The sequence below is a fragment of the Capricornis sumatraensis genome, chromosome 4 (assembly GCF_032405125.1).
Source record: "Capricornis sumatraensis isolate serow.1 chromosome 4, serow.2, whole genome shotgun sequence".
In the NCBI taxonomy this organism is placed as follows: domain Eukaryota; kingdom Metazoa; phylum Chordata; class Mammalia; order Artiodactyla; family Bovidae; genus Capricornis; species Capricornis sumatraensis.
Window position 1 is genome coordinate 78956583 of NC_091072.1, and position 21283 is coordinate 78977865.

The 21283-nt window shown below is 33.4% G+C and overlaps 1 protein-coding gene across 1 annotated transcript in view; it reads right to left on the reverse strand.

Annotated features, from left to right (window-relative positions):
- Positions 1–21283, reverse strand: part of ARID2 (AT-rich interaction domain 2) — a 205377-nt gene that overhangs the window by 64509 nt on the left and 119585 nt on the right. Inside the window, exons 5-11 of the mRNA XM_068971015.1 lie at positions 20612–20830; positions 17146–17213; positions 6191–6257; positions 5848–6098; positions 5423–5519; positions 5117–5326; positions 4166–4333 (exon numbers count right to left, since the gene is read on the reverse strand). Of these exons, the coding sequence (XP_068827116.1) occupies positions 4166–4333; positions 5117–5326; positions 5423–5519; positions 5848–6098; positions 6191–6257; positions 17146–17213; positions 20612–20830 (1080 nt within the window). The remainder of the gene's footprint in view (positions 1–4165; positions 4334–5116; positions 5327–5422; positions 5520–5847; positions 6099–6190; positions 6258–17145; positions 17214–20611; positions 20831–21283) is intronic.

Consider the following 21283-nt stretch of genomic DNA (forward strand, 5'->3'; position numbering starts at 1 on the left):
ATACCAACAGGAGGAGTAGAAACATTAGTATCCACAAAACGTGTTTAAACCAAGGTATTAGGGTAAGGATTCAGGTCTATTCCAGTGTTTCACATGTTCTAGTTGAGGGCAATGTACAGCCTTAAATATTGGGTATTCTGGTCCTTTGGCATGTTCTAAATTTGGATATATTATTAATATAAAGTAATGACAATTTCTGCTTAATGTCCTTTCCACCTCCATCTCTCAACTACTACCAAAGAGTGTACTACTTTTTAAGTTAGAATCTTGAGTAAGTAAAGCACACAGAATATTTTAAAGAAATACTGAAGGTAGTGGCATCTTATTTCATTCACATGACAAATTCATGGCAAGTTTAACTATCTTAGAATTCTGAAATAAGGAAGATTTCATGGGAACATAAATCAACATATTTTCTTGGAAAAATAAAGTTGGATTTTTTTCTAAATAACAGAAATTGAGACAAGATACCCTTGATTAATAAAGACTAACTTTATCAGTTAGGTTATATGGCAGACATTTTCCATAATTGAATGAGGTAAATCTCCAGTGCCAAGACTGACAACAATGTATTCGTGCACATGACAAAAAGCATTTTATCAAAAAACACTGTGGTCATGAAATGAAGACTACTAAAATTTTCCTAACCCAATAGTTCTCAAAGTAATCGTGCCCTGACCTGAAGCATCAGTATCTCATGGGAACTTGTTAGATATGAAAATTCTCCAATTCCCCTGAATCAGAAACTCAGGGTATGGAGCCAAGAAATCAGCATGAAAGCCCACTGGGTGTCTCTGATGCACCCTCAAGTTGCAGAACCACTGTGCTAACACTACCTGAATATATTAGGTGAAACAAGGTGCAGCTAACTGAAAGAGGAGCAACTTTAATTTACACTCATATCTTATTAATATTTTTCGATATGTTTTCAATAAACTTAGAAATAAATATCTACACTAACTGGACAATAAATAATTATATAAATCAAGTATTACTAATTCTTTGATTTCAACAAAACAAAGCAGAACTCAACTTTTCAGAAGATCATTAAATATAATTTTAATAATTTTTAAATAATTCTGAAAAATAATAATTTTAAGTTCTACTCTCAACTATTTATTGATATAAACTATTTAATGATGTGAACTTAAATATATAAAAAGGAAAAACATAAAATTAATGCTGAAACTAATTGCAATTCTAGCAAGAAAAAAATACTCTGAAACACACTAGAGTAATACTTTCCAGAAAACTTTCCATCTCATTACAAGATGCACTTCCAATACCTGCTTCTTTTATTTAATTATTTATAAAAGTTTGTAATATATTTACTATTGTTTTACAGACTGTTTATTATTAAACCTTGTAACAATAAAATAAATTTTTAACACAGAGCTTTATAATGTAACAAAATTGAAAAACCTTAAAATTAAAATGTCTATATAGGTATTGATGGATCTGAGTTCAAAGAGAAAGATGGAGAGTATAAAATTTCTAATATTAAGAATACGTGTTATTTTTTAAATGGATAATGTTATGTATCAAGATTCCACAGGATATAAAAAGTAAGTATCAGTTTAATACATCACAAAAACATAGTATTTGCAGATAGATGAGAGGAAGGGAGCTAAAAGTTTAAAGACAACCATTCCACTAGAAAACCGTATTAAACAAATGATGGAGAGGAAAGCCAAACTATAAGTGGTAACTAATCAAACAATTCAGAGTTGTCATTCATGATGAGCAAGTAAAAAAGCACTCACCAGCATAAAAATGAACTCTTTTAGGTTCCTAGAGGCCTATTCAAACTTATATCAAATGGCACTACATACACAAGAAACTCTCAATATTTAATTTTATTCCATTTGCCAATGAGGATCAACTCTTAGGCTGGGGGGTGGGTTCACTTGTTAAGGTCACAGGTCAGCAATAAGGCAAAAGGAGTTTTCATGAAAATTACCTCTGAATATTCTTCAAATGACCTATTATTATCAGCATATCACTGATAATTTATTGGTTTCACTCTGTTGAACAGTTTCCGAATGGCCCTCATTAACTTAGTATTTTAAATTAATTTAAAAGTTTCTTTGAGGATAAAAAATATATGCCCACTACCCACTTAACTAGCGTATGAACGGTTTCATTTTCTTTTCAAGGTTGAGAAACTATTAACATTCTTATCATCGATTCTCCAATACATATGGGCACTTTAACATCTACTGCCTATGGGTGAAAGCTCACTAAAATTAGCAGTCAGAATTACCTATTTATTTCATGCCTTCTATTAAGTTAAATGGACATATGATATAACTCCATTATATGGCAGAGGGGCATAATGGAAATAAATAGGTGATACATATTACATACTTTGCATAGAGTATATAATTTTGATAATATGGGTTACAGCAGAAGAGAGGAAGAGAGACAGGGACCATGATTAAATGAGAGATGAGAAGAACAAGATAGCTGCAGAGAGATGAGGAGGGTCCAAACTGAGTTATCAGTATGGGCAATCAAAAAATTATTTAGGACGACTCAACAGAATTTGGTGATTAAATGAATGTAGTTAGTTAAAGATTAAGGATAATGAGGTTCTTGTTTTGATAGTGGGAAAGGCTGAGAATGATCTGAATGTATTTCTAGGCTGAAGAAGCAATTAAAAAAAGTTTAAGATACAGAAAAGAAGAGTTGGCAAAGACTGGTATTCAGAGTACAAATAGTTAACATCTCTTCCTGAGACAAAGGAAAGAAGAAGAATGAATTTAAATGATAGTAAGTTTATAAGGGAAGGGGTAAGAAGTAGACATTCATGTCACACGAGCTCCCAGAATAACTATAAAGTGTTAAGATCAACTGAAAAAATGAGCATTCTCCATTAAAAAAAAAAGGGAAAGAGAATTATCTTGGGAATGGTGAGAGAGAAAGTGAAAAAAGTGAAAGTGAAGTTGCTCAGTCCCACCCGACTCTTTGCGACCCCATGGAGTGTAGCCAACCAGGCTTCTCTGTCCATGGGATTTTCAGAGTGGGTTGCCATGGTGAGAAAGATGAGGTGAAAGATGGTTTGTTTTTGTTAGGACAAATGAAAGTGGAGCGCAAAAAGACTGAGTGCTAAAATATAAAATAATAACTCATAATGAGCCAGGAGAAAGCAGTCTAAGAACTGAAGGACAGGTCTGAATTCTAGTTAAAAATATTTGAATTAAATACGATTGACTCAAGGGAATGCTAGGAAGGGTGTGTGCATTAGCATTTGCATACATGCACACAGGCTTCCCAGGTGGCTCAGTGGCAAAGAACTTGCCTGCCAATTTAGAAGACAGGGGCTTGATACCTGGCTCAGGAAGATCCTCTGGAGAAGAAAATGGCAACCCACTCTAGTATTCTTGCCTGTGAAATCCCATGGACAGAGAAGCCTAGCGGGCTATAGTCCATGGGGTTGCAAAGAGTTGGACACAACTTAGCAACTGAACAAGACACACACATGTCTGATCATAACCTCTGATTCTGAAGGATTTGTTACAAGATTTAAAAATAATAAAAGCATTATGGTTTTGTATTCTGATAACCACCTGAGAGAACTATAAGGTAATATATGATTAACTTATTCCTGGTCTATCAATTTCTAATGACAAAAATCACAAACCCATTAGGGCACTTAATGCTCTCACAGCTATGAATAATATTTAATCCCGCACACTACTCTAAATCCTTTTCAACTTCATTTATTTATTATACTATACCTCTTCTGTGCTCACCCTGATCCTGCTGCTCCTGGAATGTATAATATGTAAGAAATTAATGTACATACTCAATTCTCATTTGGCCAACTCTATCGTCAAACATCAGTTCCCTGTACTTATATTAGATTTATGTGCTGTGTGCTAAGTCACTTCGGTTGTGTCTCTTTGCTACCCTATGGATCGTAGCCTGCCAGGCTCCTCTGTCCGTGGGATTCTCCAGACAAGAATGCTAGAGTAGGTTGCCATGCCCTCCTCCAAGGGATCTTCCCAACCCAGGGATCAAACCCGCATCTCTTTCATCTCCTGCATTGGCAGGCAGCTTCTTTACTACTAGTGCCACATAGGAAGCCAATTTAAATTTATCCTTAGTATTAAATCTTACATACCAATAATCACACTGAAAAAGATTATACAAAGACACCAACCTGGGGCAGATGCTACATGGGTCTGCGTTTGGACTTGCTCTATAGCTTGTGGTCTAATCTCAGATAAAACTTGATGACTGGAACTTGGATGTTCGACAAGTTTTACTGCAGCCAGTGCATCTGGGCCAAACATCTGAATATCCATAGAAACCAGACACACTAACATGTCTAAAACAAATTAAAAATCAACAGTTGTTAGTCAATAATTTTGTAAAACAATGACATCACTGAAAAATATATGCTACATAAAACGCTGCTTCTCAAATGCCAGTTTATGAATCACTATACATCAGAATTATCCATGGATCTTTAATTCTAGATTTTTAGGCTCAATCTCTGAAAACTGATTTGGAAACTCTGGGGTAGATGTTAGATTATCTTCATTTTTAAAAGCATTCCCAAGTGACTTTGATGTGTAGCCAGATTTAGGAACCACTGATATGGAAAGTAGATCTTTATTTCTCAATACTTTTCAAGCCAAATCTTTAACTCTGATTTTAGTATTTATACCAAGGAAATAAATAATTTGAATCACTGATGAAAACACTAATGTGACATGTTTTAGTAAGTGTGTTTAAAACTGACAACTCACTAAGAAGGTGAGTTCCTTAACAGTACCACTACCAGCACTGACTACTTGAAACACACAGACCTGCTTCCTGGAGAGTAAGACACAGACATCTTGTTGATTTCAAACTCAATATATAGTAACAGAAATAAAGAGGAGAAATAAAGACTACTGATAGCCACGTGCACCCTGGTCGCTCTATGATAGAAGTTTTTTTTATTATCTGAAACAGGCAGAAAGAATAACACAAGTATGTCTGAAAGGGTAATGATTCCTCAAAATAAAAAGTAAACCCCAAATATCAACTGTGATTTTTTTTACAGCCCAGTAAGTATTTTTCTTCAATAAAGAAAATTAATTTTTCTTTTTTGGTTTAGTCTTACCTATGCTCTTTTCTACTTTTGCAATTTTTGTGCAAGCTACATCTCCCATTTCTGTGAGCATATATAGCACCTCAAGTGTTGAGATTACGAGCAGCACATCAGGTAAAGTGAGATGACAAATGATCTCTCTGTATGAGTCCTGATCAACATATTCACAAATCAAAACACCATTATCTTCTGCTTTGCAAAGATTTCCCAAAATTTCCATGCCTGAAAAGCATACATACACAAACATGTATTCGTCTTTTAAAACATGATACAAAGCTTATGTACTTTAGACAGTGAGAAACTTAAGTGAGCACTTACCCCTCATCTTTAAAAATCTATCCCTTGACATTAGGCATTTTGTAACAGTATGAAACATCAGGTGAGTAGTTTTGAAATCAACAGGATCCAATAAAAGCTGAAAAAAAAAGAAAGGACACTACTGTTGAGAGAGGCTTCATCCAATTTATATCCAAATACATATTTCAAATTGAATAAAAATGAATAGAACAACATTGTATAATTTTAAAAATGTAATGACTGTGAAAATAGCCATCAATAAATCTGGAGCATCATTTCAAATATTTTTCTCCACACAACTGTGTAATACCACTTTAGGCAAAAACTATATGTAAGCATTTAATATTCTATAATTATGGCAAATATAATCATCCCACATCCTAAAGTTTTAAAGCAAATATTCTGCCAACTATAAAAACTGTTTTAAGGTTCTGTCACATGCTTACCTCAGCTGCAATATTTCCTAATGTGTCAAGGCCTAATTGCCTTAGAGATATAAAATGACTATGTGCAGAAAGTAATAGGAAACGGAGACAGGTACGATTAGCTGCCAAGAGCTTAACATTGCCCTCCTCAAAGGAAAGATTTCGCAAAATCACTGCAATCTGAAGTACCCGTTGTCCTTCAATATCATTAATGCCCAGCTTTCGAGGTGGATGAAATAAAGATTCCCAAATCCATTCTCCTGATGTACCTTCTACAACAGAAGAAAACATAATTTACTTATATTGATATTGTACTATTATTGATATTTCAAATTTATTTAAAAATACTTCCTCATTGACTTACCATGAGACTTGTTTCTGTCAGATATGAGGTCACGTACTTCATTATCATCAACAATGTCTTTCCAAAACTGTAATGAGAAATTATTACACTTAATTCTGACAATATGAAATAACTATTCTATTACTTTAAAAATAGACACAATAGTTCTACTATTTTCAGTTCAAGTAGATATCATTATATTATACATACTTAGCTCTTCAACACAAATACTTGAATCTCTATAGTTCAAAGATAGCATTTTGGCCGGGGGCCCATAGATCCTAAGAAGTCTGTGAAAGAAATTAGCCCATCTCTAAAAAGAATGGCATCTTTAAGTTCATTAACCTCTAACTAAAATTTGGCATTTCCTCAACATTTTCTTCAACTCTGAATGTTAGAAAACAAACCACAGTGGTAATAGAAATTCTTCTGACACTGTCATCAATATGAATCACAGATATTTTCAGATCACTTCATAGCTATGGAAAATATCTAGAAATGGTATTTATGCTCATTAGTACTCAAAAATTATGATAGTTATTAATCCCATTAATAAACTGCACACAGAAACAGATTTCTATTTATAGACTCCTAAGACATAACTGGCTAGCTACTGAGTAAATCTGTATCTAGAAGAAAACAAAAAAGCAAGTAGTGGAGCATTTGTGTTTACAGATTTGTAACCCAGATATTTAGGTTGTGTTTCAGTACTCCATATCTACAAATTATTTTTTGATCCTTACGAGAGAGGGAATAAGTCAAAATCCACTGCTTAATCTTTTTCAGGCTAAGAAACAAACATCTTTATATTGATAAATCCATACAAAATGAGTTTTAGTTTTAACTTTTCTATGCCATTTAGCTCTATTATCTTATTACTTCTGTACTAATAAAGAAGCACATGGGCTATTGGTTCACTATTTATTTCTAAACATTCTGATGTGTATTTCAAAATGACTATTTCAGTTCGAGGAATTCATAACCTGAGAAAAAGTCCACAAACAAAAGGACTCAATGCAAAAAAACTCAAGACAAAAAAATGTTTGGCAACAATTAAAAAAAGAACTAGGCATATAAAGGAAGAAGACAGTGTTCAATAACCAAGAAAAAAGGGCCACAGGAAATTCAAATAATAGAGACATCAGAGAGGAATTTTAAATGATCATGGAAAAAAAAACAAACAAAAGATAAGACTAAAGTTTGGCATATAAGCAGAAACTTTAAGAAACAGATTGACAGAAATTCTAGAACTGAAAACAAAAACTGAATGGACATATTTAATGAACGATTACATTCAACTCAAGTAAGAATTAGTGACTGGAAGAGATGGTAGGAAAAATACCAAGTTAGAAGCATAAAAAGACAAAAGGCTGAACAGAATAAAATCATTCAAGACATATACAGTGAAAAGTTCTAACACAGAATTAATTGAAGTTCCTGTGGAAAATAGGAAGAATGGGAAAAACAGTATTTGAAAAGATAGGGCCAAGGAATTTTCTAAATCAATTGAAAGATGCCAAGCCATAGACTTAGGAAACACTCAAAACTCTAAGAAAAGATAAATAAAATGTGGAGAAGCATCATAAAAAAATTCATGAAAAGCAATGATAAAGAAAAATCTTAAATGCAAATGAGGAAAAAGGGACAGATAACCTTGAAAAAGACAACTAAAGACAACAGAAATTACAGGAAACTTTCTAAAAGAAATCATGGAAGCCAGAAGACAGTGCGATATTTTCAAAGTCATGGAAGTAAACATTTGGCAAAGCATTATAGAAACTTTACACAGTGAAACTGCTCTTCAACATAAAAGCTGAAATAAAGACATTTTCTGACAAATGAAAACAGAAAATGTCATCTGTAAATCCGCACTGGAGAAAAAAAAAGTATGAAAGGGCAGACGTGATTTGAATCAAAAGAAATGCTGATAAATAAAATACTTTTAAAAGTCTTATGGGTAAAAATATACATAATATTAAAATCTATGAAAAATGCTTGGAAGAAAATTTTGTTCGGGTCATAATGGTACTGCAGCAGTCATCCCATCATAAACCAATATGTGTAAAACAAGTGTTTAAAAGAAACTGGACAAGAAAGCAACGCAAAACTGAAATCACTGAAATATGGTAGGCAAATGAGGTGAGCCCAATGACCACCCCATACATTTACATAGACACTCTTTCTACATAATGGAACAGAGATAATAAACCCAAAAGATCATAGCAATTACTAAACCAAGAAGATAAATTCTCTCTCCCTCTGCTCCCTCATATACATACATATATGTGTGTATACACACACACACACACATATGAGTTTGAGCAAATTCTGGGAGACAGTGAAAGACAGAGAAGCCAGTTATGCTGGAGTTCATGGGGTCACAAAGAGTCGGACATGACTTAACAATTGAACAAGTCCTGTATTTGTCATAACAAATACCTATATATTAATTAAAAGTATACCAGAACAATTTTCAACATTCGTGAAAGACACCAAATACTAGACACTAAACAATGTAGTATTCCAATATCTATATCTAATTGAAAAATTACTATATGTACAAAGAGGTATGGGCTTCCCAGGTGTTGAGTGGTAAAGAATCTGCATGCTAGTGTAGGAAACACAAGAGATGCAGGTTTGCTCCCTTTGTTGAGAAGATCAGCTAGAGTGGAAAATGGAAACCCTGTATTCTTGCCTAGAAAATTCCAGAGGAGTCTGCCAGAGGTTACAAAGAGTCAGACGTGACTGAACAACTGAGCACACATACAAAGGAAGTAGGAAACATGATACATAACTAAGGCAAACGTGTTTCAACAAAAAAAGACCCAGAAATAATAAAAATAATAAAGAAAGTGAAGTCCCTCAGGTGTGTCCGACTCTTTGCGAGCTCATGGTCTGTAGCCCACCAGGCTCCTCTGTCCATGGGATTCTCTAGGCAAGAATACTGGAGTGGGTTGCCATTTCCTTCTCCAGGGGATCTTCCGGACTCAGGGGTCGAACCCAGGTCTCCCACATTGCAGGCAGACGTTTTAATCTCTGAGCCACCAGGGAAGCCCCCCAAAATAATAAAACTAGAAGATAAAAACTTTCAAACAACTATTATTAAATATGTTCACCAATTTAAAGGAAAATATGAACATAATTAAGGGAAATATGGGACAATATAAAAAAGTCAAATGGAATTTTGCTGAAAAACAATATCTGAAATAAAAAAAATATGATTAAATGGGCTTAATTAGAAAACAGAAAATAAAAACATAATAGAAACTATCCACAATGAAGTATACAGAACAGAGCACAGTGGCTTGTAGAACAGTTCCTAAAAGGGAGGAGGAGAAATAAAAAAAATTGAACAAATAATTGCAAAAACATTCCAAATTTCATGAAAAAAAGAAGTTAAATAAACCCAAGCAAAAACAATAATCCTAAATGTACATGCCACTAATAATTAGAGTTCAAAATACATGAAGCAAAAACTGACAGAACCAATAGGAGATACAAACACTGACATGGCATACAAATAGTTGATGATTTCAACACTCAACTCTCAAGAAATCATAGAACAATTATATAGAAAAACAGCAATGATACAGAAATATTGAACACTGTCAACACTCTTTATTTGTTATCAACAAATATTACATCCAAAAAACATTCCATTCAAGTATGCATAAAACACTCACCAGAAAGACTACAGGCTGAACTATAAAACAAGTCTTGATTAAAAAAGAATGAAATCATATGGGATGTTCTCTGACAGAGTGGAATGCAGTTAAAAAGCAGTAATAATAATGACAGTAAATGATAATAATAAAAGGTAGTTTGAAAACAGAAATAAAACATTTCTATATAACTCATGAGTCAAAGACGAAATCACAAGGGAAATAAATACCATAAACTGACAACATAAAATTGTGGGAAAATATTTAAAGTTGTTTATAGAGGGAATTGATAGCTTTATATACTGATACAAGACAAGATAAATAATCTAAAATCAATGGTCTAAGATTCTATTTAAGAAACCTGAAAAAGCAACACTGCACAACAAAACTTGTATATAAATAAAACATGAGATAAGTACTAATTTATTAAATTGTTGTTACTATTAGTCACTAAAATTAGTAAGGGTTAAAATATCGTTCATATGATCAACAAGAAAACAGAATAAGTGTATATAAAATCTAAATGGGCACAATAGTAAAAAATAAACAATACTCAGTCCAATCAATTCAAAAAAAGTAAGAAAGGAGGACAGAAAAGAAAATCAAACAAGACATTAGAAACCTATTCAGAACATGGTAAATTTAAACATAATTAAGTATCAAAATTATACTTAAAGTAGATGGAATAAGTACACTAATTTAAAATCAAAGTTTTTCCAACTAAGAGGTAAAAGGTCCAGTGGAAGTGTCAGTTACTCAGTTGTATCCGACTCTTTGTGACCCACATGGACTGTAGCCTGCCAGGCTCCTCTGTCCATGGAATTCTCCAGGCAAGAATACTGGAATGGGTAGTCATTCCCTTCACCGGGGAATCTTCCCGACCCAGGGATCAAACCCAGGTCTCCCATATTGAAGGGAGATATTTACTGTCTTAGCCACCAGGGAAGCCAAAAAAAAAAAAAAAACCCAAATATATGTTATTTACCAAGAAACTGATCTAAAATATAAAGATAAAAGAGGTTGAATATAAAATAAGAACATATAAATATCAACCAAAAGGAAGCTGATACACACATACTCACACACACAAATATATATAGTTATATTAATATTTGATGCTAAAGCTGAAGCTCCAATATTTTGGCCACCTGATGTGAACAGCCAATTCACTGGAAAAGATTCTGATGCTGGGAAAGATTGAGAGCAAGAGGATAAAGGGGTGACAGAAGATAAGATGGTTGGGTGGCATCACTGACTCAATGGACATGAGTCTGAGCAAACTCAAGGAGATAGTGAAAGACAGGGAACCCTGGCGTGCTGCACTTCATGGAGTCGCAGACAGTCAGACATGACTTGAGGACTGAACAACAACATCAGACCAAAAAAGAAAGGGAAAAAAAGGAAAAAGGAGACTTAACTGTAAAAATGTGTCCAATTAACCATTAATTTATAATATGTCCAATTAACCAGAAGGATGAAACAGCTAGTGTGCACTAAATAACGTGTTCTCAAAATGTGAAAATATTATCTTTATAGAACTATAAGGATAAAGAAATACATCCTCAGCCAAAACGGGTGCTTTTAACACATTTCTCTTCATAAATGAAGAAATAAACAGGTGAAACAGTCAGTATTGGTGTGGAAATACAAGTATCATGATTGTGTTGCCATAATCAAAAAGAGGTTGTTGTTCAGTCGCTAGGTCATGTTTGACTCTTTGCGACACCATGGACTGCAGCACGTGAGGCCTCACTGTTCTTCACCATCTCCTGAAGTTTGCTCAAACTCATGTCCATTAAGTCAGTGATGCTAACTAATCATCTCACCCTCTTCCACCCCTTCTCCTCTTGCCATCAATTTTCCCAGTATCAGGGTCTTTTCCAATGAATGGCCTCTGCTCATCAACTGGCCACAGAACTGGAGCTTCAGTTTCAACATCAGCCGTTCCAATGAATATTCAGGGTTGATTTCCTTTAGGATTGACTGGCTTCATCTCCTTGCTGTCCACAGGACTCTCAAGAGTCTTGCTCAGCACCACAATTTGAACGCATCAATTTTGTGGCACTCAGCCTTCATTATGGTCCAATTCTCACATCTGTACATGACTACTGGAAAAATCATGGCCTTGACCATATGACCCTTCTCAGTAAGCAAAGTAATGCCTTTGGTTTTTAATATACTGCGTAGGTTTCATAGCTTTTCTTCCAAGAAGTAAGCATCTTTTAATTTCATGGCTGCAGTCACCATCTGCAGTGATTTTGGAACCCAAGAAAATAAAATCTGACACTGCCTCCAGTTTCTTCCCCTTCTATTTGCCATGAAGTGATAGGATTGGATGCTATGATCTTCATTTTTTGAATGCTGAATTTTAAGCCAGCTTTTTCATTCTCCTCTTTCATCTTCATCAAGAGGCTCTTTAATTTCTCTTTACTTTCTGCCATTAGAGTGGTATCATCTATATATTTGATGTTGTTGTTATTTCTCCCAGCAATCTTGATTCCAGCTTGTGATTCATTCAACCTGGAATTTCACATGATGTACTCTGCATATAAGTTAAGTAAGCAGGATGATATACAGCCTTGTAATATTCCATTCCCAAGGTTCATACATCCATGAACCTTGCCCTACTAGTTCAACAGTTTTGATTTGAAACAGTCAACTGTTCTACATCCGGTTCTAACTGTTGCTTCCTGACCTGCATATAGGTTTTTCAGCAGACAGGTAAGGTGGTCTGGTACTACTATCTCTTTAAGAATTTTCCACAATCAAACTGGGTGCTTTTAACATATTTATCTTCATAAATGAAGAAATAAACAGATGAAACAGATAGTATTGCCCTGGAAATATAAATATCCGATGCTGTTGCCATAATTCAAAAAGATACATGTACCCCAATGTTCAATGGAGCAGCATTTACAATAGCAAAGGCATGGAAGCAACCTAAATGTCCGCTGACAGAGGAATGCATAAATATATGGTATATATATATATACACACACACACACACAATGGGATATTTACTGAGCCATAAAGAATGAAATGTCATTTGCAGCAACATAGTTGGACCTAGAGATTATCATACTAAGTGAAGTAAGTCAGACAAAGACATATCATATGATATTGCTTATATGTGGTATCTTTAAAAAAAATGGTGCAAACGAACATATTTACAAAACAGAAAGAGAGTCACAAATGTAGAAAACAAACTTATGGCTACCAAAGTTGCAAGCAGGGTGGAGGGGATAAATTAGGAGACTGGGATTAACATATACACACTATTATTTTTATGTATTTTGATGAAATATATAATGAATAAGGACCTACTGAAAAGCAAAGAGAATTCTACTCAATATTCTGTAATAATCTATGAGAAAAGAATGTAAAAAAGAATGGATACATGTATACATAAAAATGATTCACTCAACTATTCACCTGAAACTAACACAACACTGTAAATCAACTACACTCCAATAAAAAAAAATTTTTTTTTAAATGATTAACTGTATTGGCTTCAGTGACTTATGTAGACACTTACACCTAACAACTTCAGAATACAGGTCATACCTTGAAGATATTGCAGGTTCAGTTTCAGACCACCACAATAAACTAAATATCAAAATAAAGTGAGTCAACCCAAACAAACATTTTGGTTTCCCAGTGCCTATAGTTATGTTTATACTCTACTATAGTCTATTAAGTGTGCAATAGCATTATGCTCAAAAAAAGTGCCAGTCAGTTCAGTCGCTCAGTTGTGTCCGACTCTTTGCAACCCCATGGACTGCAGCTCGCCAGGCCTCCCTGTCCATCACCAACTCCCAGAGTTTACCCAAACTCAGGTCCATTGAGTCGGTGATGCCATCCAACCATCTCATCCTCTCGGCCCCTTCTCCTCCCGCCTTCGATCTTTACAAGCATCAGGGTCTTTTCCAGTGAGTCAGCTCTTCGCATCAGGTGGCCAAAGAATTGGGAGTTTCAGCTTCAGCATCAGTCCTTCCAAAGAACATTCAGGACTGATTTCCTTTAGGATGGACTGGTTGGATCTCCTTTGATTAGGAAATAATGCTAAAAAACAAAAGGCTAACCATCATCTGAACCTTCAGTAAGTCATAGTAGCAAAATCAAAGATCATATATTACCAAAACTACTATAATAGTGGATTGGCCAAAAAGTCCCTTCAGTTTTTAAGTAAAAATAAAAGACATACTTTTCATTTTTACCATGAACTTTATTGAACAACGTATTTACCATTTTGTTCTACTAAATTCTGTCACTTTTCAGGTAATTGCATAATTGCATCGTCTGAAAACTTTCTCTTTTTTGAGCAAAGAACTGTTCCAGGTGCCTTTTATAGTCTTCGAGGAAACTTTTTCCCATTGGAGAAATTTGTTCCATTAAGGGAATCTGTAAAGACGGAAATAACTGGAAATCCAAAGGTGCAATGTCTGATGAATATGGCAGATGAATTAATGTCCTAGCCCAGCTATCACAGTTTTTGCCTTGTCATCAAAGAAACACATGTTCTTGCATTATCCAGATGGAAGATTATGTGTTTTCTGTTGATTAATCTGGACACTTTTTGTGAAGTGCTGCTTTCTGTTGGTCTAATTGAGTAGTACTTGTTGGAATTAATAGTTTGGTTTTCCAGAAGGAACCGATAATAGAGGTCTCCCTTCCAATCCCAGCATATACACAACATCACCTTCTCTGGATGAAGACCAGTCTTCCATGTGGTTGGCGGTGGTTCATTTTGCTTTGCCCCACATTCTCTTCTGTTCCACATTATTTTGCCGTATTCACTTTTCATCACCTGTCACAATGTGCTTTAAAAATGGAATGTTTTCATTATGTTTAAGCAGAGAATCACATCCAGAAATATGGTCAAGAAGATTTCATTCGCTTAACTAATGAAAATAACCAAGCTGGTGTAAATGACTTTAAAGGCTTGATTTAGATCTTTTGAATATGTTGGCTATTTCCTGCATGGTATAACACTGACTCGGACAAGGCAATGGCAACCCACTCCAGTACTCTTGCCTGGAAAATCCCATGGACGGAGGAGCCTGGTGGGCTGCCATCTATGGGATCGCTAAGAGTCGGACACGACTGAACGACTTCACTTTCACTTTTCACTTTCATGCATTGGAGACAACCCATTCCAGTGTTCTTCCCTGGAGAATCCCAGGGACAGGGGACCCTGGTGGGCTGCCGTCTATGGGGTTGCACAGAGTCGGACACAACTGAAGTGACTTAGCAGCAGCAGCCGCATAACACTGACTGTTCTCAATTAAATGTCTTGATTTGATCGCTATCAATTTCAAATGGTTCACCCAACTGAGGAGCATCACCCAGTGAGAAATCTGAAGCAGAAAACTTCATGAACCACTTCTAACATGTTCAGTTAGTCATAGCACCTTCTCCATACATTGCACAAATCTTTTTTTGTGTTTCTGTTGCATTTTTACCTTTCTTGAAATAATAAAGCATCATATGCCAAAAATGTTGGTTTTCTCTTCCATCTTCAATATTAAAATGGCTATACAAAAATTCACCAGTTTTGTTAAGCTTTTTTTAATCCATGCCAATATGACAGCTGTCACAGCACAATCTACCAAAATTGTTTCAAATAAAGTTAAAGACAACTAAGCACTACGAAGGCCATTGTACAGAAAAAAAACAAAATGAACCTTTTAGCAAAGCCAATAAGAAAAAAATAATTAAAAAGCTTGAAATAATGAGAGAATTAACAAAATGGGCATAGACACATGAAATGAACGTATGTTGTTGGAAAAAATGGCATTGATAAACTTATTCAACACAGGGTTGCCACAAACCTTCAAGGTATAAAAATTTATCTGCAAAGTACAATGATCAATGCTAAGCTACAAAGTAATGGGTGAAAACATTTCAAAGATTAAAAACTAAACAGAACAGTCTCTCTAAACATACTGAAATTCAGTTAGATATTAGTAAAAACAAGGAAATCAGGAAGTTTTTCATGTGTTTTTGGAAATTGAGAAAATTCCCATCTAAATAATCCATTTTCTTAAAGAGAAAAACATAATGGACACTAGAAGATATTTTAAAATGAGTTATAATAATGATATGAAATTATCAATATTGGAAGTACAAAGTTAAAGTGTGCTGGGATGGAACTTTATGAATTTAAACATATATATTAGAAAAAATAGAAACAAAAATCAGTAACTCCAAGCACCAGCTCAAGAAATTAGAAAAAGTGAAGAGAATTAAACCCAAAGAATACAGTATGTAGAATAAAATACTAGAAATTAATGAAAATATATAACAGATGTGATCATCTGTTCATCTTCAACATATTTGTGTCTTCTTGATTTCATGTGATTAGTGATTATACTGACAACTCTATTCCTCATTGTGATTGCATGTGTTACTTTAACATACTTTTTTTGTGCATGTTTATTGACCAGTTTTCTAGAGTTAAAGAAATTATCTGCCTAACTTCAATCAAGAGGTGATGGGGTAATACAGAACTCTGGGTTAGCTTGTTAAGTTGGGAATTAAAAAGGCAAGTCTATATCATGGTGAGAAATTTGAAGGTTTAATTCCCTCAAAGAAAGGGAGACAAAAGGGACTGTCTTGAGGTTTGAGTTGAAAACAATCCATAATGTATTTCACCACTAGCCTGCTTCACAATTCCCATGACTTTGTTTTTACTATCAGAGTAATCAGAAAAATCTCCAATAAAAAAATTAATATAAAGTCATTCTGATCAGTATTTCAAGTGACTGGCAAAAGCAACAGGGAAAGGAAAAAATACTTTCCAGCCAATCTGTACAAAAATCCTACATAAATAAGTCTGCTGAAATTTATAAAGCAACGTTAAAAAAACACAAAGGAATAATTCACCATGAACCAGAGTTAGTAGAATCAGAGTCACAGGAGGCTTAGATATTAGCACTATCAAGTATGTGTTTGTATATATACAGATTTGAGAATTTCTAGAAATTAAAACATAGTCACTATAATTAAACTTAACAAAAAAAATCAAGTGGCATATTACACAGCTGAAGAATGATTAAGTAAACTGGAAAATAATCTTAAGGAAATTACCCAAACTGCTACTTAGTCTGAGTATCCTCAGATTTATTGCTTGTTACAGATTTATCATTCTCAGAAATCAATATATGATAAAATGAAAACTTCATTTGTTTATTACCTATCCTAAAATATTTTTTACTCAGCTTAATCACAGTTCTTGTATAAAATAAGTAACTGACCTTTGGCCCTTGGCTACATATAAAGCAACATTTCAATATTTTAATTTATATGAATTACCTTAACAAAATCTCTATCAGTCTTCTCCTTCCATTCTTCTCCAAATACAGTAGAAAAGGATCCTAAAGCTAAAAGAACAAATAGCATATTCAGTAATATGAAATTACTTCTTTCACTTAGTTCCTGAATAGATAGGTTTGGAAAAACAGTAAAAATACATCTTAAGATACCTTGCTCATTAAAAATTGCTTCATAATAAATGAAAGTCATGATAATTTCTCTTGAAATACAGTTTTTTAAATTATAGAATTTAAAGAAAGTTTTTGTCACACTCTAAAAACACACAAGTGGCTTTCATAATAGTTACACAGACAATAATAATTATTCTGCATTAGTTATGATTTGTAGAAGAAAAAATATTAAAAAGTCAAACTGATGCTATTACTATTAGGTTCCCAAACTTTTATAATCTTAAATATTCATTCATTTCAAAGATAATTATATAATTTAATTTGAAATATTAATGGGCAAGGCATTCTTTAGGAATATATCTTTAGAAAACATTCTAAGCCATATAGCTGACTTATATTTCTTGATAAAGATGTTTTAGGAGGAAACTCAAACCATCTATTTTCAAAAGCTTCTTCTTAAGAACACACTACCCCTGCCTCTCACAACAAAGGTTGACGTATACAGATACATGTTATACCTGTTTTTTTCATCTCTATGTTGCTAACTCACTTTGTCAGCGATGGGACTAAACAGTAAAGTCATATAATACAAATTTCTAAACTGTGACACAATAGGCATCACCCTTTAAAAATCAGGTAAGTACTTGCATCAACTATCTATAATTATCTATATTCTATAATGAAAGCTACTGGTTTTCAAATGAAGAAGAAAACTACATAGAGGCAAATGTTAACAGAAAAACTAGCTTTATGAATTTGATTCTTCAAAAAAATAAAAGTAAGCCTTCTTAATGGATGTGTTAATAACAAGGATAACATATGGATGTATTTTCTGTTGTAAAAGGTTTACTGAATGTTTGTAGTCTTATCACACCTTTAATTACAGATGTAATATTTACTTAATATTGTGTGTGTTAGTCACTCAGTCATGTCCTACTTATTGAGACCCCATGGACTGTAGCCTGACAGGTTCCACTGTCCATGGAATTCTCCAAGCAAGAATACTGGAGTGGGTTGCCATTCCCTTCTCCAGGGGATCTTCCCGACCCAGGGATTGAAACCGGATCTCCTGCATTACAGGCAGATTGTCTACCATCTGAGCCACCAGGGAAGCCAAGTAATATTTACTTACTATTGAGTGGAAATAAAATTTGTAAAGTATTTAGGTAAGAATAAGACTTTTCATTAAAAAAATATTAAAAAGGGTGAGGAATGGAAACAGTTTAACATTATGATATTTGAATCATGAGAACATAATATAAAGGGTAGATGTGAAGTTTTTGATAAATAAATTTAACTATAGTGACCTAAAGAAGAGTTTCATCAAATGCATACATACATAGCAGCTAAATCAGAAAAATAAAGTCCATACACTTCTAAAGAAAGACAAGATTTTATTTGTCCTGAAGAAAACCTTACAAAGAAAAATTCCATGGGAAAAGAATACTGAATGCAAATATAAGATGGAAAAATTAAATTTTTGTCACATGGAATTTTTATTATACTTCTTCAAACACATATCATGTAAAAACATCCCACACATTCAAAAGAAATGGTATTTATATTTTCTCTCAATTAAAATTCTATGCCTAAAAAAATTCAAAACCTCTCAAGAGCCTAATGAAATATATATATAATCATACATACCCTTAATATTTTCATAATGTAAGACCACTGTTTTAATAGTGTATGGTCTTCATAAAGTCCCTATATACTCTGGAACTCTAAATTCTGACTACTGAAATAAAAGAAACATTCCTCAAATAGCATTTGCTAATATTAATTATTAATGATTGCTATGCTACATAATAATTTAGTCTGAGATTTTAAAAAGTGATAAAGAATGTCACACTTCCATGCATTAAAACTGGTAAACTCAGTTTATCATATATATACAAACGAAGTCCTTATCTAATGATTAAATGGTAAGAATTCACCAAAATTATTATGGTCTGAGAATATTTATTCTTTTTAAAGTCTTCATTTTAAGATTTCTAAAAATGAACCAATTTTAAACTCCATTCTGTATTAAATGCTGAAAAATGTCTTTAAAAGATCAAGATGAAATATTAGGAAGCAAAGAACATAAAAGTGAGGTGGAAATTCACAAAAGTTAGATCTTCACAGTTACAATACAAGCTGATTAAGTGCTGATCTTTGTTCCTCCTTCATGTAATAAAAAATAGTTTCAGAAGTTTAAGAAGCTAATTTCAACAGTTTAATTTCAAAATGTCTTCATATAAAATAAATAATGTCAGATTTTAAGGAATCCTACTTAGGGAATTCCCTGGCAGTCCAGTGGTTAGGACTCTGTTCTCACTGTTGAGGGGCCTGGGTTCAAGCCCTGGTTGGAGAACTGAGAACCCATAACCTGCGTGACACAGCCAACAACAACAACAAGAAAAAGGGAATCCTATTTAGATAATCCCAAATAAAAGCATGCTTGAAAACTACAGAAAAATGAACTCATTTGCAAACACGCAGCTATTTAAAGACAAAACCAAAAATACCCATATACCTATGAAATATTACAAGAAATTCTCAGACTATTCTATATAGTTTCCTATATGATAAAATAATTGCAAAATGTATCAAATACCTTAATCTATTAATAGAATAAACTTCTGGCAAAAGAAGTTTCAATGGTGTTGGGGTAGAAGGAAGATTGAGAAGCAAGAAGAAACTTTCTATCAATAACATTCAACTGACATAGGTATTTTAAAAGGAGAAATTATGAGCAGGAAAATGTTTCAAAACCTATTTTTTAAAGTCCTATTAAACTACAATTACACAATTGTGCAATTTGGTCTGAAGAGTAATCCAGATTTGAGATAATTTCACAGAAAACAAAGAACCTGATCCATAAAAACCTACAACTAGAAAATCCTACAAGTAAAACTATGAAATATTTGATAATCCTTATTTTGATTATTATGCATCAAGTTTTCAAGTGCATTGACCTAAATTATTTAGTTAAAAATTTTAACTATACACCTGCAGAAATAGACATCAGAAAATAATTTCTTACAGGTCTAGTTTTCTCTATCAGAAGTTTGTATCAAACAATCTCAAATCAACAAACCCACATTTATTCTAAGAAAAATGCAGCATTTTAATTTTGAAAGCTCTAATGAGGTTAAATATCTAATCTATTCAAATATATAAGGTTAAAAAAATCCAGACATTATTTTAAATGATACATTTAATATAATAAAAGCAAATTAAGAATGCTATTATACTGACTAATGAAAATACTTTTTTCCTTAAAAACCTTTCAAAAAAATCTAAACACCTTTAATAGAATGATTATATAATACATTAAGCCTAAAACTTACTGTCGTCAAACACCCCGGCATTAGCAAGTAATAATGTGATGATTTTAGGGTCTTTTTCAAGTTGCATGACATGTTTGCTTTCGTTTGACAGGAGAGTGCATACATTAATAGCAAAGTCCACTTCATTTGGGAGTCCAGACAATAGTGAAAGCACCAGTTTATTATAATCATTTGGCGAATTGAAGTCCATAGATAGCCCATAACTTTGACGGAGATAATCTAACAAAGACAAAAAACAACAACACTGTTATAAGTATATCAAGGACTAGAAATCATTTTTGGTTAATATGTTCTAAATACAAGATAGAAGTTTGCTTTCTTTCATAAAATATAAACCGAGTAGAAGTTTAGAGTCCAATTTTTGAACTCGTGAAAATTGCACTCTTCAAAAAGTATTAAAATACAAGAAATATATATATTCTCTTTGATATCACTGGCAAACTATTGTATCATTATTTTATTTATTCTTGCATTTCAAGGAACTTTTTCTGATTTTTTAAGTACTGTAACCCAGAAAGCCTGGTTCCTTTGAAATTTTTAACAACATCATGTTTCAAAACACATTGCCTACCTTCTTTACCCAGTTTTGGGAGGATTATTACTTTTTCAGGTAAGATTTTTTTAACATTTAACTAAAATGTAAAGTTCATGCTTTCAGTGCTACAGTTCTAG